This window comes from Centruroides vittatus, unplaced genomic scaffold (assembly GCF_030686945.1).
Source record: "Centruroides vittatus isolate TY-2023 unplaced genomic scaffold, ASM3068694v2 contig_364, whole genome shotgun sequence".
Lineage (NCBI taxonomy): Eukaryota > Metazoa > Arthropoda > Arachnida > Scorpiones > Buthidae > Centruroides > Centruroides vittatus.
The window spans coordinates 3,820,274-3,836,685 of NW_027122188.1; the positions used below are offsets into that span (position 1 = coordinate 3,820,274).

Genomic DNA, 16,412 nt, shown 5'->3' on the forward strand with positions numbered 1-16,412 from the left:
TTACTATTTTGAAAGATGTTGATTAACAAATATTATAATTTTTATTTTAAATAAAACTTCCTCAAAAGAAGGATTTTGAATATTCTCTTTTGTAACTATTAATCCTCTATTTTCAGTATACGAGGGTAATCACAAAAGTAAGGTCTCCTATTTTTTTTTTAAATACAAAGAAACGTTTATTTTCAATAATGTTCATGTCATTTTAAAGCTTGAACATTTATCTATTTCTCTACATAATACATATTATATATTATAATATATATTATTATAATATATTATAATATTATATCTATTTCTCTACATAACACATATTCTACATCTCTACATAATCGCTATTTCAATGCATTTTTGTATGCACTGTGGCAATTTTTATATGCCCATGTCATACCAGCTCGCTGCCATGTTATGTTAAACCGATTGAAATTCATCGTCAATTGATGGAAGTGTATGGTGAGTCATGCATAGATGTCAAAAAATGTCCTCAAGTGGTGTAGAGAGTTTGCAGCTGATCATACTGAAATTCACAATGAAGAAAGAAGCGAGAGACTGTCAATTTCCGATGAGACAGTCGTGGAGGTTGAGCAAACCATGCATGAAGATTAGTGAATCGCTCTGGATAATCTCTGTATTTTGGTTTTTGGGATTTTCCAAAACACCATTCATAGGATTTTAATGGAAAAGTTGCAATATTGGAAGGTATGTGTAAGATGGGATGACATGGAGGCAAGCTGGTATGACATGGGCATACAAAAATTGCCACAGCAGCTACAAAAATGCATCAACCAAAATGGCGATTTTGTAGAAAAATAGGTAAATGTTCAAGCTTTAAAATGATATGAACTTTATTGAAAATAAACGTTTCTTTGTATTTTAAAAAAAATAGGAGACCTTACTTTTGGGATTACCCTCATATCATAATAAAAACAACTACTAAAGTTCTGGTTACCATAAAAAAAACTTTGGTAATATTTTGGTAAGTATTTATTATCATAATGGTGCCAATTTTTTGTGGACTTTCAATATATCATTTTTACATAGTCTAAAATCCAAAGTAGGAAAAATAATTTTTGCTGTAACTGAATAAAATATCACCAAAATATAATTTGACCATCTCTTAATGTTCAAATTAAGTTTATATTTTTATTTTTGACTTATATCTAGTCATTATTAACAGAATGGTATTTCTTTGTGCAAATCTTATCTTTCTCCAAATAATTATTGGCTGTAATTGAGCAATATATAAGAAAATATCTTATAATTACTGGGATCTTTTGATTATAATTTGTATTAATCGGTCCAATATTTGTTTTCCCATATATGTTTTTATAAAAAGGTTTTTTCTAGTATTTAAATTTAAATAAATTGTATTGTTTTAAACTATCTGGTCTGACTTCGATCTATTCTGATTTCATCTGATTATTATTTGTTTCAAAAACCGTTTAACTTTGTTCCAAATTGTCAAATAATTGTTTACATATCATATTCTTAATTTTATGTATTCTTCCTTTATTAAATACTTCTGTTTAATGAATTTAATGTAAATCTAAATCTAGAATATAATTTTTGGCTAATTCAAAAGATGCTAATTTGCTTAAATAACTGAAAATAGTGTACTTAAAATGATTTCTGAAGTGGAGATAGTTGAAAATATAAAATAAATTTTATTAAGAATGTAATTGGAAAAATTTATTGTAGGCACATCTTCAGGAGACACTGATGATTACCCATATAGTTGGTCAGATAAGCCATATCATCCTTCAACATTGGCATACAGAAAAGTAAGTTTCAGTTCTTGATTATGGTTTATAATTTTCTTAAAATATTTGGATTATTATTTAATGAATTAATTTTTGATAAGAATGTAAGTAACTTGACCTAGTTTAGTTTACATAATAAAGTATAACTAAATATACTTTTCTCGCTGTATTTCATTTCATAAATTGATTAATAGAGCTAGAATTATTTTTAAAAAAAGAAACAATGGTACTGTTAATCGAATCTCATTTATTCTCTAATGAACACACTAGGAGTAAAATATATTTTAAATAATATAGATGTCAAATTACTGTACATCACTTAATATCATAATCAGTTTAATTTGAATGTTATTAATGCTTTTTTAACATGGTTATGAATGGTTTGGTTTCAAACAGATTTTGAAACGATTGGACAATTGTTTAACGTCAGTGCTGGGTCAGTAGTGCCAATTTTGATATTTAATGATGATAATTTTAAATAGTAATTTAAAATTATCATCATTAAATTTAATATCTGTTGGAAGTTGTCTGTACTTATTAATTCATATGTCAGTTATATATATATATATATGTAAAATTACATCTCCTGACTGAGTGATTGATTCATCATCGCCCAGAGCAAACTGCTAAACCTAAAGAGGTAAAATTTGGTACACAGTTAGGGTATGTCATGAAAATGCACACTAAGAAGGGATTTTTCAAAATTCCCCCATGGGGAGAGGGAGAAGATTAAGACTTAACCTGAAGAATAGCTTTTACTGTCTATTTTAGATGTGATTTTTTGTTTTTGATAGTAATAACTTAATTTCCAAACATACAATATTTACCAAATCATCCAAATTATTTGCCTGAGCAAATCTAGGCACATTTGCTAGTTTGGTATAAAGTTAAAAAAATTTTCAATTTTGTAAAATAAATATTGTATTTACTCGCATATAAGACGATCTCACATATAAAATGAGGTGTGACTTTAAAGATCGAAATAAAGTAAATTAGATTTATTAATACAATTCTAATTTTATTTCATTTAATTACAAATAAAATATTATCAAATGCACATATTAAGGTTAACAACCATGTTTTCTTGATGCTATCACCTTTTGTCTACTCACTCTCCTTCCGAAGCTTCATTATAACTCCTGTTTTTCACTCTCACTCCACAAAGCATCATCTGATCTGTCAAGTGAATTTGAAATGCAGTATTTCCTGAATGACTTTGCTATCAGCTCTGGAGGAATGCTTTTCCACACACCTGATACCCACATAGCAAAATCAAAAGATTATAATGTGCATGACTGGAAAAACTTTATTTTTAATGATTCAGAATGTGCAAATATTCATTAAAAATACCAATTTAAGAAATATGAAATAACTACATTTATAATCATTACTAAGTGACCAGCTATTTTCGGATCATCTCTTTGAAAGCAACATTCACCTTGACCTCAATAGCACCCTGCTATAATGGCAGCATGAACTATACACTTTTCACAAAAATTATTGCAAAAACACAAAGAAACCTTTGTTCGTGCATATAGGACAACCTAGGTTTTTGAAGCAGTGAAAAATGAATAAAAACCTCATCATATATGCAAGTAAATATGCTAATTTTGACATTACTAAAATATTTAATTTATTATAGATTTAAAACAATATTAAGTCATCTTGAATTATTTTAGGAAACTCCAATTCATACTAAAGACAAATGATTTCCTCATTGGATCGGGCTATGTTGTTAATAATAATCATTAATAGTAATATAGCCCAATTAATCTATTAATAATTAAATTCTGAGTTATTTAGCCTAGAGATAGGCAACAGATGCCATCTCTTATTAAATTTAATAATTAAATTAATATTTATTAATGTACAAAGGGTATTTGTACCTTGTACTAAAATAAATAAATAAAAATAATAATTATTAATGTAGAAGGTTCTGGAAGAAAAGAATCAGCCCACATTACGACTTGAACCTGCAACTACCACTTACCATGAAGATGTGTTGCCAATTATGCTACCCAGACTTTTGTTCGATTTTCACTTCAAGAACTATTAATTTAGATATAACCATAGTTAGTATACAGTATGGTTATATCTTTTTTTTTTATTCTAAAATATGTACACCATTGTTTGATATTTATTCTGTACTATATTAATTTACTATTACTGAAAAGGCCTTTTTCAGTAATAGTAAACTATTATAGTACAGAATAAATATCAAACAATGGTGTACATATAGAGGTATAAATACACAAAGAAATACAAAAAGAGATATAGAGTAAAGAACATCAGTGTGTCAATCTACAATCTGTAGTGTGATTGTCCTTCAAATATAACCATGTTGTTGTACATATGAAGAAATAAAGTATAGGACAAAAGGCTTTACCAATATTATATTATTATATTGACATTAAATATCTGCAAAATCATGAGAATTTAACTAAAGTAATTTAATAACAACAAATGATTTATTTAATGAAAATTCAATTAATCAAATCATTAAAATGAATTCATCACAAAAAAAAATATATAAGAGCTTGTCTCAAAAATTGCTGAAAATCAAATCTCAAATATTATAGTAGAGATAACAGACTTATCACTCTGCAAACATCAAAATGGCCTTCTATCATCAGAATGCAACTTTATTACTGGTATGCATTTTGGTACAAAAGACCCTCATCAGCTACACATAAATATATACTATGTATAATTATTGCATGTCATTTATCATTTGTTTCGTATTAGTAGAATCTAGGCTTATGTTGTCAGAGACAGAGATTCATAAAATTTACTTTTCTCATGGTTCTGGTAAATCATTGAGACAAATTTCAGCTGCTATTAATTGCTCTACACATTCTGTAAGAAATGTTTTAGCTTAAGGAGAGAATTAAGGCAAAAACATAAGACCAGGAAGACCAAACAGTTTAACTCCCAGATGAATGTAGGGTTTTTCATAAGTATATCAAGCATTGCAAGCCCGATATGTATGTAGAAACATAACCAAACAAGCACCTTAAATAATTGGGCTATAACACTGCTAAATTAATGATTGATGCTAAGTAATTTCCTACTAGCCCTTTCCATGCGGAAAACCTTTAGCATTAAGTAAATAGGTGGAATTCGTTATGCGGCGCATTTTTGCGTTTTTTGGGTAATTTTTTAAATCGCGATATTTCGCTTCAATATCGCACTATATTCAATCTGTTTTTTGTGTTTGATTAAAAACATATTACAGTTTACGGTTGTATAATTTTTAGTTTTATACATATTTAAAATAATATGACGTTTACGAACAAATCTGAATGTTACGAACAAAAAAAAAAAAAAATTAATTTACAGAGAATCGCTGAACTTTGTACTGTACATCATATACTATCTAACAGTACAGTACTTTGTACTGTACTGTTAGATAGAAATATCTGTCCTCTATTAAACAAAACAAACCGCAGCTTTCTACCTAGAGCGGGGGAGAAGTTATTGCCATTATTCACACTATGTCTCTAATTACTTAGCTGGGATGAGTAGTCAATTGTTATCGTGAAGCGACACCGATTAGTCAGCTATACCACTGTGTCAGTCGTAGAGCTTTGCTCTTACTTTTTTAAAATAATTAAATGTATTCAAAATATATATGAATTCATTTGACAAAAATTTTAAAGCCAAATTAACAGCGCGAACACCTTCCATAGACTTACTATAGGAAGGTGGAGTTTCCCGGGAATATTTATCGCTAGATAGTTTTAAAAACATATTTACTCTCCTAAATATTGTCGAATTAGCTAATTTAATGTCTAAGTGCATTAAATTAGTTAATTAGAATTAAAAATCGATTTAAAAAGTGAATTTACAGTGATTGTTTACATTTTACTTCAAAGGTTGGAGGCGGGGCTTTTTGCGGCAATTTTTTCGTTTCATAAGTCATAAGTGATTAGTTAAAGTAACGTCAACAAAGACAGAAGAGACTCAATAAAACTGTAGAAGGAGTTTCCCTTTGATTGTTTTCAGCCAACTGTGTAGTTAACTGCGAAGATTTACTGTAGAATAGTAGGGGATGTATTTACCAAAATATTTATGGCCCAGGGGTGGTAACAAAACGTTTATTGGCTTAAACAAAGTCAATCGACATACAGAAGAGCGAATCAAAGCTAAGAACTCTGGAAAACTCGAATATAATGCAAATTAATCGAAGTTTTTGATTAATTTTTTAATTTGGACCGATCGGTACGTTTCACATCACCGATAAACGAAGAAATCATGTGATACAGACCGATCGGTACCTAACCGCATGGAAAAAGCTAGAGGTAGACGTTAGGTGCCGTCTATTAACTAAATTAATAATTTAAATTATTTATTAAATTATTAAAATTATGAATCATCTGGAAGAAGAAAACTGAACTGGGACGGAGCTTGAATCTGCAAATTCTGCATTCCAGTTGCACCACCCAGACTCCAAGCTAGCCTTTGCTTCTAGATATATACCTTGCAGGGTGTAAAACATTAGTAGTACAGGTAATGTACAATAAACGTTTAAATAAAATCTGAATCTGAAAACTGCTGTTGTGGAGTTTTACGTAGATTGTGGGCATAGGAATCATCCCCAGCCAGTTCTTTGATTAACTGTGTAAGACTATATCTAAATTTAAACACATCTGGAAAAGAAGGCTGTGAGAAAGCACACCAAGTGAAAGTTGCAAGTTCAAGCCTTACCTCGGATCAGTTCTTTTTTCCAGATGATTCTAAATTATTTATTAAATTATTAAAATTATAATTATTAGTTTAGTTTAGAGATTATGCCTAACATCTACCTCTAGTAGCAAATTCGTATTATTCATTAATTCAGCAGTGTTATATCTCAATTATTTAAGGTGATTGTTTAGTTATGTTTCTATATAGGGTTTTTCAACTTTTAACTGTTAATAACATGTCACTTAGCAAAGCCACAGCAAGTTTATCATCTCCAATGTGTCATACAACTGTTTGGAGACATCAAATATGAAATGAAATTACTAAATACATAATTTAGGTTTGGCTTTCATTTTTAACTGATTATCATAAATAGCAAGATTGAAGTGGACAAAAAATAATATGATGATATAGATTAATGAATGGAAATAAATTATATTTTTTGACCAAAAGAAAGTGGAATATAGATTGACCAGATGGATTTTCCTACTACAGGTATACCTTGGGTTACATCATTTCGAGTAAGTCGTTCTCGATTATATGTTGTTTGTCAAAAAAAATATATATAAAAAAAATCCAGTTTAAATCATTTTATTTGACTTTACATCTGTCCGCCACAAATACTGAAGTTGTAATATCACTAGAAAAGCATTAGAAGTACATAAAATCATGTTACTATACAATAAATAAGAATAAAAGTATATAAAATCATATTAAAATACATACATTTACAGTAAATGTTAATACTGTACATCATAAATTCTAGAGAACAAAATATGAAAACATTTGTGACTCTGTGTTGTCATCTTATTTACTGTTCTTTATAGGTAAATTTAACATAAATTAGTTTATTTTCTGTTATCGCAAAATAATTTTAAAAACTGTATTTGTTATTTAACCTTACAAAATCATTTTATTTTATGATGTCTTAGAGCAAACCACATTAACAAATAGAATCCACAATATACTGTAAACATTGCCAAATTGTAAACATGTACATTTACAAGTATGTACATACTGTACGTATATTTGTAAATTTAGATAAATTTTAGTTTTTAATATAGTACAGAGAAAAAGTAATTTGTTTGTAAGCTTAAAATAGATTCTTATGTTATTAAAAATGCATTAAGAGATAAAGTATAGAACTGGGAATGGTTATTTGTGGTTTAGCCTAGTGACAAATTCAACTTAAGTCACCTCTCCTGGAACCAATTACCGATGTAATGTGAGGTATACCTGTATTGGCATGATTTGATAAAAAGTAAAGTTAGAATGAGTAAAGAACAAGGAGGAGGATGTGTAATAACATGGGCAGGTTTCTGATAGTGATACAGCAAATTTAGTTTTCATTGACAGAAAAATATTCATAAAAATATCAAGAAATGTTACATCAAAATTTAATTACTGTAAACTTGCTATGACTTTTCTTAGTGATATGTTATTAACAGTTAAAAGTTGAAAAATCCTACATTTACCTCTGGGAGTTAAACTTTTTGGCCTTCCTGGTCTTGTGTTTTTGCCTTAATTCTCTTCTTGAGCTAAAACATTTCTTACAGCACATGTAGAGCAATTAATAGCAGCTGAAATTTGCCTCAAAGATTTATCAGAACCATGAGAAAAGCAAATTTCATGAATCTGTCTCTGACACTGTGGTTCCATTAGGTATTGTTGTAAACTGTTAATTATGATTTAAGATAATCATTAACAAACTCTAATGGTGGAAATTTAAACCAAATTTTAATAATAGTTTAAAATAGAAATAAGTAAGGTGTGTTTATATTTTTGCAACAGAACAAAAAATGAAACTACTTGTTATTATTTTTGTTTGATTTGTTATAAAAATTAATAAATGTACTATTAAGACCATAAGCTAATAGATTGTATTTACAAAATATCAAACTTTTTAATTTTAATCTAAAAACTTACAAAAAAGTGGATGTGTTTATAATTTTGTAATGAATGATGAATTTTATTATATATTATAATAAAATTCAACATTCAACATATTTTAAATTTTGTAGTGAATCATTAAAATAAGAAAAACTACAATTACTATTACAAATTTTGAGTAAACATATTTTAAATTTAAGATAGTGTTTTGTGTGTTTGATTCTGTAAATAATGTGCATCAAAGGAATTAAACCTTGAATATCATGACTAGAAATGTCTTCCTATATTTTTTATTAGCATTTATCAATGCTATAAATAAGACCTTCAGAAGCCAAAACTGATACTCTGTTTTGTGTAAAGTAATGATTTTAGCATCCATACACATAATTGATCATAATTTTTTTAGAAATCAAACAACTAACCATCATAATTTTTATCACCATAAGAAGACTAAACTATACATTTAACTAACTCCAATTTGTTGTCAATAGTTGTCTATAATTTTGCAATACTTATAAGATGTGCACTTGAATCAGTGTGGAGGAGTAGGTAAACAAATATTTTGACTCCAACAAATTTGAAATATGTGACTCCAACCTTCCCCTTTTTTAAAATGTCACACTATGATCCCTTTTTATAAGAAAGATACCACTGGGTATCCAAATATTTTTTATCTAGAATTTCTTACTGAAAAGTTGTTGTAAAATTTATGATGAGAATCAAAAAAATGGATGTAATGAATGTGCCTTGAAAATATTTTAAGTACATAAAGAAACATATTACATCTTAATTTGGCAAAACAATTCCACTTTTATTAGTTAATTACCAAAAAATGATTTAAATTTAATCATTTTAAAGAAAAAATTAAATACAAATGTGAGCAAAAGTCCAACACCTAGTTGGTGAAACACCTCTACAATGAAGTTTGAAAGTAGGGTTACTCCACTTTTCAGTAAGAATAAAATGATTAAGTAAATTTATTAACTTTCTCAGTGCTGAGTGTGTTATTTAGATTGTTATACTACTTTATATATTTTGTAACAATAAAAAATTTATTTAAATATAAACTGAATTTATTTAGGACTGTTACACATCTACTGGAAAATTTAACAACTTATATTGTCCCGTTAACGTAACTGAACAACCAGATGGAACCTTACCAGATTTGCAAATAATAAATCAAGCTCAAAAGTTTATAGGAAATTATTCTAAAGAAAAATCTGAAAACTATAAACCATTTTTTCTAGCTGTTGGTCTACATAAACCTCACATTTCATTTAAATTTCCTAAAGAATATGCAAATTTATAGTGCTCATAACATTTGAAACAAATTCTGTAATAATGTATTTTTGAATAATAAAATAAATACATTGAATATTTCAGATTTATATTCTCATATTGATCTTGCTCCAAATAGACAAATTCCTAAAGGTATGCCTGATGTTGCTTGGAATCCCTGGATGGATATTAGATCTCGGCACGATGTTGAAAAACTAAACATCAGTTTTCCTTACGGACCAATACCTGATGATTTTCAAGTAAGTGCATTTGAAAAATTTTAGAACTTCATGAATATGAAATATAAATTAATATTTTTAATAAACTAGGAAATATAATAAAGTTTTAAATTGAAATTATATGGAAAACTTAATATCTTTCTAAGATATAAGAAAATGTTTAAAAAAAATCTCAAACAAATTAGTCAATGTAAATTTGCATAGTATTACTAATACAATACTACAAAGCTAAAATAAAAAAATTATTGCATGTATTGGATTTGAAATAATTTATTTTTGCTGACCATTTTGTAATACATTTATATTTGATTAAACATCTTCAAGAAAAGTCCTTTCAACACCAAGTTTCATCTTCAAGAAAGTTAAATTTTGGGTTTATTAAGTTGTTTTATAAATACAGTATTTCTAATTTACCTTGTACCCATTTTGCTTTATTTATATATATACATTGTTAAACTGTATAACAAAGTAAAGCAGTAAAGTATTCCAAATTATTCTTTCAATCCTATTTCCTTGTACAAATTTTAGAGTTGTAATCATACTACTAAATTTTGATGACTATTAGATGGAGAGTCTACATATTGTTATATGTAGAATCTCCATCTAATACAGATCTTATTGATTCATGCTCCATCATGTTATTTTGTCATCATAAATATAACTGTCATTGAATGATTTTTGAATTTAAGGCTCTATTGAATGATTGCTTTGACAATCTGTGGTCATTTTTCATTATGGCTGTTAAACAAGAAATGTGATACTGATTTATGTTTAAATTCTAAGCTATTAACTTATATGTAATTTAAATTTTGATAATACATTTGTACAAATGTAAATATTATTATAGGTTTGTTCCTTATAAATAAAAATAATAATAATATAAAAGAATAAAATCATGTTTATAAAATATGGATAAAAGATCTCTTATTTGATATAATTATTTTACTTCTACATTTTGGAAAATGTTTGTTAGTTTTTAAATATTAAACAGCAAGTTCTCACTTAGCATTATTTTATGTCAGTGTTAGGCTCAAAGACTGAAATTGCTCATTGAGCGAAAAAAACGACCACAATGCGAATTTCGCTTCATGGCCGTTTGTAAAAACGACCACAAAGCGAAATTCATGTTGTGGCTTTCATGATATTTGACCACAATGCGTTGTGGTGATTAAGAAAAGCCATTAATAGATACAAAACACCTTTTTTTGTTGCCGAAATATATTTAATTCGGAAACAAACGTTAAGAAAAGCCATAACGTGTTCTGAATGTTAGCTGATGCAACAATGATAGAGGATATGACACACAGTGGTTTGTAACTTTAAAATATGGATTGTAGCCTCAAAACAGTTTTATTTACAATTTTTAATGCCAAACAACATTAGTTCTATAAGTTTTCCTAGAAATTTAATTTTCATACTTAAAAAAAAATATCATAGAAAAATTTATGGAGAAAAATACACATCTATTTCTTTTGTTTTGCTAAAAAGTGCTAAAGGTCTTAACTAATTGTAGGTGCTTAATATACTACACACGATGAAATAAAAATCAGCTGCTAAAGTTAAAAACCACTGTGCGACGGATTTATTATTGTTAAAAGCCACCACACATTCTGGATGTGTAACTAATAATGAGGCAATGATAAGAAAATAAAACTTTCTTTTTCATTATGATGTATTTATCTTCAATCATCTTATATGAGTAGGTAACAAAATTATTCATCACATACAGAAATGTAACTTTGTTACTTTTCAATATTTAATCATTCAGGAAAATCTGTTGCGGTGCTCAAGATATCAACGTTTTCTAACACTAATTTACTAAAAATAATTACTTTGTTGGGTACTTTTATTAATAAATCGGTCGTTTTTATGAGAATCGAGAATGTTGCAGAGTTATTTTCGCCGATTGTTTTCGAACAGATTATCGACGAAAACCGAGGTATCACTGTACAGTATACACCCATGTACCTAGCATCCACCAATCTGCATTATTTCTTTAGCTTCTGTTGTCCTATCCTAAAATCTTCCAGTTATAGGAAAAAACAGAATAGTTTTAGGCTAAAACTTTTTCCAGCAAAACTTGTGGCGTGACAAGTAATAAGACTACAGAACACAGGGTAGTTTTACCCTAGATTTACCCTAAATATAAGACTACCCGAAACATTACTCTGAGAGGCTGAAATTATTCTAGAAAAGGGTAATTACCCTAGAAACAGCAGCACTGGTCAAGAATGAACACAATACAAACTCCGCAAGTGTTTGCAATGGGCCCATTGACAAGTTACAACCTATCCTTTGTATCGTGGTTGCATCAGCTAACGTTCAGAATGCGTTAGGGCTTTTCTTAATCACCACAACTTGTTGTGGTCAAATATCATGAAAGCCACAACACAAATTTCGCTTTGTGGTCGTTTTTACAAACAGCCACAAAGCGAAATTTGTGTTGTGGTCGTTTTTTTCACTCAATGAGCAATTTCAATCTTTGAGCTCAACATCAATACAAGTATGTTTATAACATCATTTATAATTAATTTTGTTGAATTTTCTTTATGAACAGTAAAATTGAGTCTGAGATGGGAAATAAATGCTAGAGGTTGAAACACACTCCAATTAGAATAATGTTAATCGAATTATATCTTGTTTATATCAATTAACCTATGGTAAAATTGATTTTATTACATTTTACTTAACATCAATTTTCAAGAATGTATTGATGACATTAAGTGAAGACTTGCTATATTATATTCTGTTTTATAGAGCAACAAATAATTAGGATTTGGCTTTCTGTTTTTTGATAATGTTTTTAAAATAATCATGTAAATTTTTAAAAATTATCATAATTTTAAAATGTAGTGATAAAATATTTTCTTTACAGGAATTTATTAAGAAGGGTTATTATGCTTCAATATCATATATGGATGATTTGATAGGAAAATTACTTTCTACATTAGAAGAAAATAATTTTGCTGAAAATACAATGATTATGTTTGTTGGAGATCATGGTAATATTTCTTTCATAAAATTAAAATATTTATACATAAGTAACTGTTTAATAAAAATGACAGTTTTGCTTAAATATTGTTATTAACCTTTCACTAGTGATATGTGAAAAACAACTATTTGGAAAATAATGTAAAAATTTTCATTAAATTCTAAAACCTAGAATCCTAACAAACTGTCTTAAATATTTAAAACTTTAATAATAATAATAATAAACAATTGTTAAGTTTTTGTAAAACGTTTTATTTGAAGTTGATTGTCTGAAACCGAACTTCATGTATTTTGAAAAATACATTTGACTTCAAAAATTTTAATTAATTTTATAAGAAAATTGCTATTTAGAATTGTATAAATTGACCTCTAAACATATATAGACAGAAGATAAAGAGAGATACAACAGAATTATTACTGTAAATTTCTAAAAACATAATTGAATACATAAATATAAATAATGAAATTGTTTATAAAAAAAAATCCATGAAAATAAAATGAGTGCATATTCATTGTAAAATTTTAAAATACAATGCCAGCAATTTAAACTGCTGTATTGTGAGTAAATAATGGTTAAAATGATTAACTCTTAATGTTTATAACCCTTGTTATGACTGATAACAATTGTGTTATAAACTATATATTTAGACTGATAGACAGTTTTTTTTCTTTTTGTTTTCATGCTGTTCACCAGAAAAAAAAATAATCAGATTTTGATTACAAAAGAGAACTTTTGTAATCAAAATTTTGAGACTTCCTAATTTTGATATGAACTGAATTATAACAATATTAGTGATTATTTACTAATGTTATTTTCAATATTGTTATCATTTGGTGTATATTACCAAAGTGAAATTTACTGTGTTTGATATTCTTTTAAATGACAGTTTTATAAATATTTAATAATATATTCTATAATATATGGTAGATATCTGTTTCTGAGAAATAATGGATAACTTTATTAATTCAATTACAGAATGATAAAATATGTACATTTATAGAATATTTAAGAATAAAGTTTACAATATGCCAAAACTTTTCACACAATTAAATTAAGCAGACTGAGGTTATACGATGTGACATAAATTGATTTGCTTAGTCTCTCACAATTGCATTTCATACTTCATGTTTTGAGACGGATGCCTAAATCTTGGTTTATCATTAACAAATCCAGTTATTTTGAATTTATTCAACAGTTTGTATCATTGTATCACTAAAAATGTTAGTTTTCTTTCATGCTTCTCTACTTTATAACATTTTCTTTTTTGAGTATACAAATGTTGTTATAGTTATACTGCACATTTATCTTCACATTTTATTCAAAAATAATTAATAAAAATAATTATTTCATTGAAATAAATTGGAAATTTTTAAGTTTGTATATAAATATTATATTTAATGTCATGATTATGAGCATTCAAAAGAATTGAGTTAGAATGCAATTCAATGCTTATAATCACAAGGGTTTTTTGAAATGTAAAACTTTATTTTCAATATTTTAAATTCTAAGAGATAATTTTTATTTTTGCATTTCTATAGGTTGGTCTCTTGGTGAACATCAAGAATGGGCAAAATATAGCAATTTTGAAAATGCATTGAGAGTTCCTTTGTTGATTTACATTCCTAAAGTATTAGAAGAAACAAATGGAAGGATTTTTGAATATATACCTCTGCAAGATTATATTGAAGGAAGAAAATTTAAAAATGAAACACATCTAGAAAAAAGCATGGAATCAGATGAATTAGTTGAACTAGTTGATATATTTCCAACTGTCTGTGATATAATGGAATTGGAAACACCACATATTTGCCCTCAAAATTCAACATCAGTCAAGTTTTGTACAGAAGGTATTAGTCTGAAACCATTGATAGAAAATATAATTGAGCAACAAAAATATATCAATATTAAAGCTATTTCTTGGAAGACAGCAGCCTTTAGTCAATATCCCAGACCTTCTCAACATCCTCAAAAAAATAGCGATCAACCAGACCTAAATGATATTAAAGTTATGGGATATACTATAAGAACTAAAGAATATCGATATACCGAATGGATAAAATTTTCTCCACAAACATTTTCACAAGATTGGTCAGTTGTTTATGCAAAGGAATTATATAATCATACTTCTGATTCACAGGAAAATAACAATGAAGCCAATAATCCCAACTATGAAAATATTATGAAGAAATTAAGTGAGCAACTAAGAAATGGTTGGAATTCCAGTCTTCCATCCCATAATGTGTACTAATTTTATTCTATTAACACATAGCAAAGTCTCTGCTGGACAGAGTAAGAAGTATTGTCAGCTATATTATATCAATTAATATTTATTGTATAATTTAGAAGCTATTGAAATTACAGAGACATTTTTGATGTGTAGAATAAAAGTTATTGTAATATCATCTAATTGACCATGTGGTATGGAATTTTTGAACTTTATAGAGAGAGTATTTTTTAAAACTAATTTTGTTATTACATGATTTATTAAATATTATTTTCTAGTCAATTTTATTCATATAATATATTTTGTTTTTCATATCTGACAAGCTATTTTTGGTTTTGTTTATTGTTGGACTTTATCAAGCATAATATTTGAAAATAAATTGCTGTACATTATAAAAGATGCAGCTAAAATAACTTTAAAATACTACATTTTAATAATAATAATGTACACATTTAAACAAGGCAATAAGAAAGATTGAACAATGGTAAATCAGATAAGACAATGATTTATTTAGTGATAATATTCTCTTATTTTTAAATAAAACTCTGATGATTGTTCCGTTAATTTTGTTGTAATTAATAATGATATGTATCAATTGTATAAATATGGAATGAAAGTTCTGTTGTAAGAAATTCAATACATACCAAGATGTTTTGTACAGTGTTAGATTTTTGAATATATATAAATAAATTTTATAAATAATTTTTGTTGATATTCTATAAATACGAATCTTAATCTTTTACACACACTTTATTTTATATATATATATGCATGTGTGCTTTCTGTCCATTAAGACTGAATACAGTTTGTCTAACAGATTAAGACTGTTAGTAACAACTATTATAATTACAGTACTCATGAATCAGTATATTGTTGTTGTGTTCGTATCTAGTTTTTAATTTTTGTAGTATAGCACAAAAAAGTGCTTTAGGAGGAGGAGGGACAATTTGCTGGTACAAAAATATTGGGGGTATGTTCCGTATGGATTAGAAAGTTAGCTTGAATGACATGGAATAAAATATTTGAATATAATCTATTTAGTTTAGATACATTTTCAGGTGCTGTCGATAGTAAAATGTTCCGAAATTAGTTCTTACGTTTAACTCTTAATTCATTTGCCCAGTATATAAATATAACTGCCTTAGGTTAAATGTCGAAATAAAACACAAAGGAAAAGTCAAATAATGCTGCTGTAATGTACGGAAACAATCCGAATGTTTTAAAATACTATATTGAATGTGACGTTAAATGGGAAACTTTTGAAGAAATTCGACCGAGGAGGAGTATAAAAATGTTTGAAATGCTTGCATATATCTGTACAAAAGAATACCTCTTGTTGAATGTGGCTT

At 27.3% G+C, this 16,412-nt stretch overlaps 1 protein-coding gene across 1 annotated transcript in view; it reads left to right on the top strand.

Annotated features, from left to right (window-relative positions):
* LOC136975123 (iduronate 2-sulfatase-like) overlaps positions 1-15,765 on the top strand; it is a 36,466-nt gene extending 20,701 nt beyond the window's left edge. The window contains 5 exon segments of the mRNA XM_067270139.1: positions 1,696-1,778; positions 9,412-9,640; positions 9,714-9,868; positions 12,723-12,849; positions 14,378-15,765. Coding sequence (XP_067126240.1) covers positions 1,696-1,778; positions 9,412-9,640; positions 9,714-9,868; positions 12,723-12,849; positions 14,378-15,087 — 1,304 coding nt within the window. The 3' untranslated portion in view covers positions 15,088-15,765.
* The last annotated feature ends 647 nt before the right edge of the window (positions 15,766-16,412 follow it).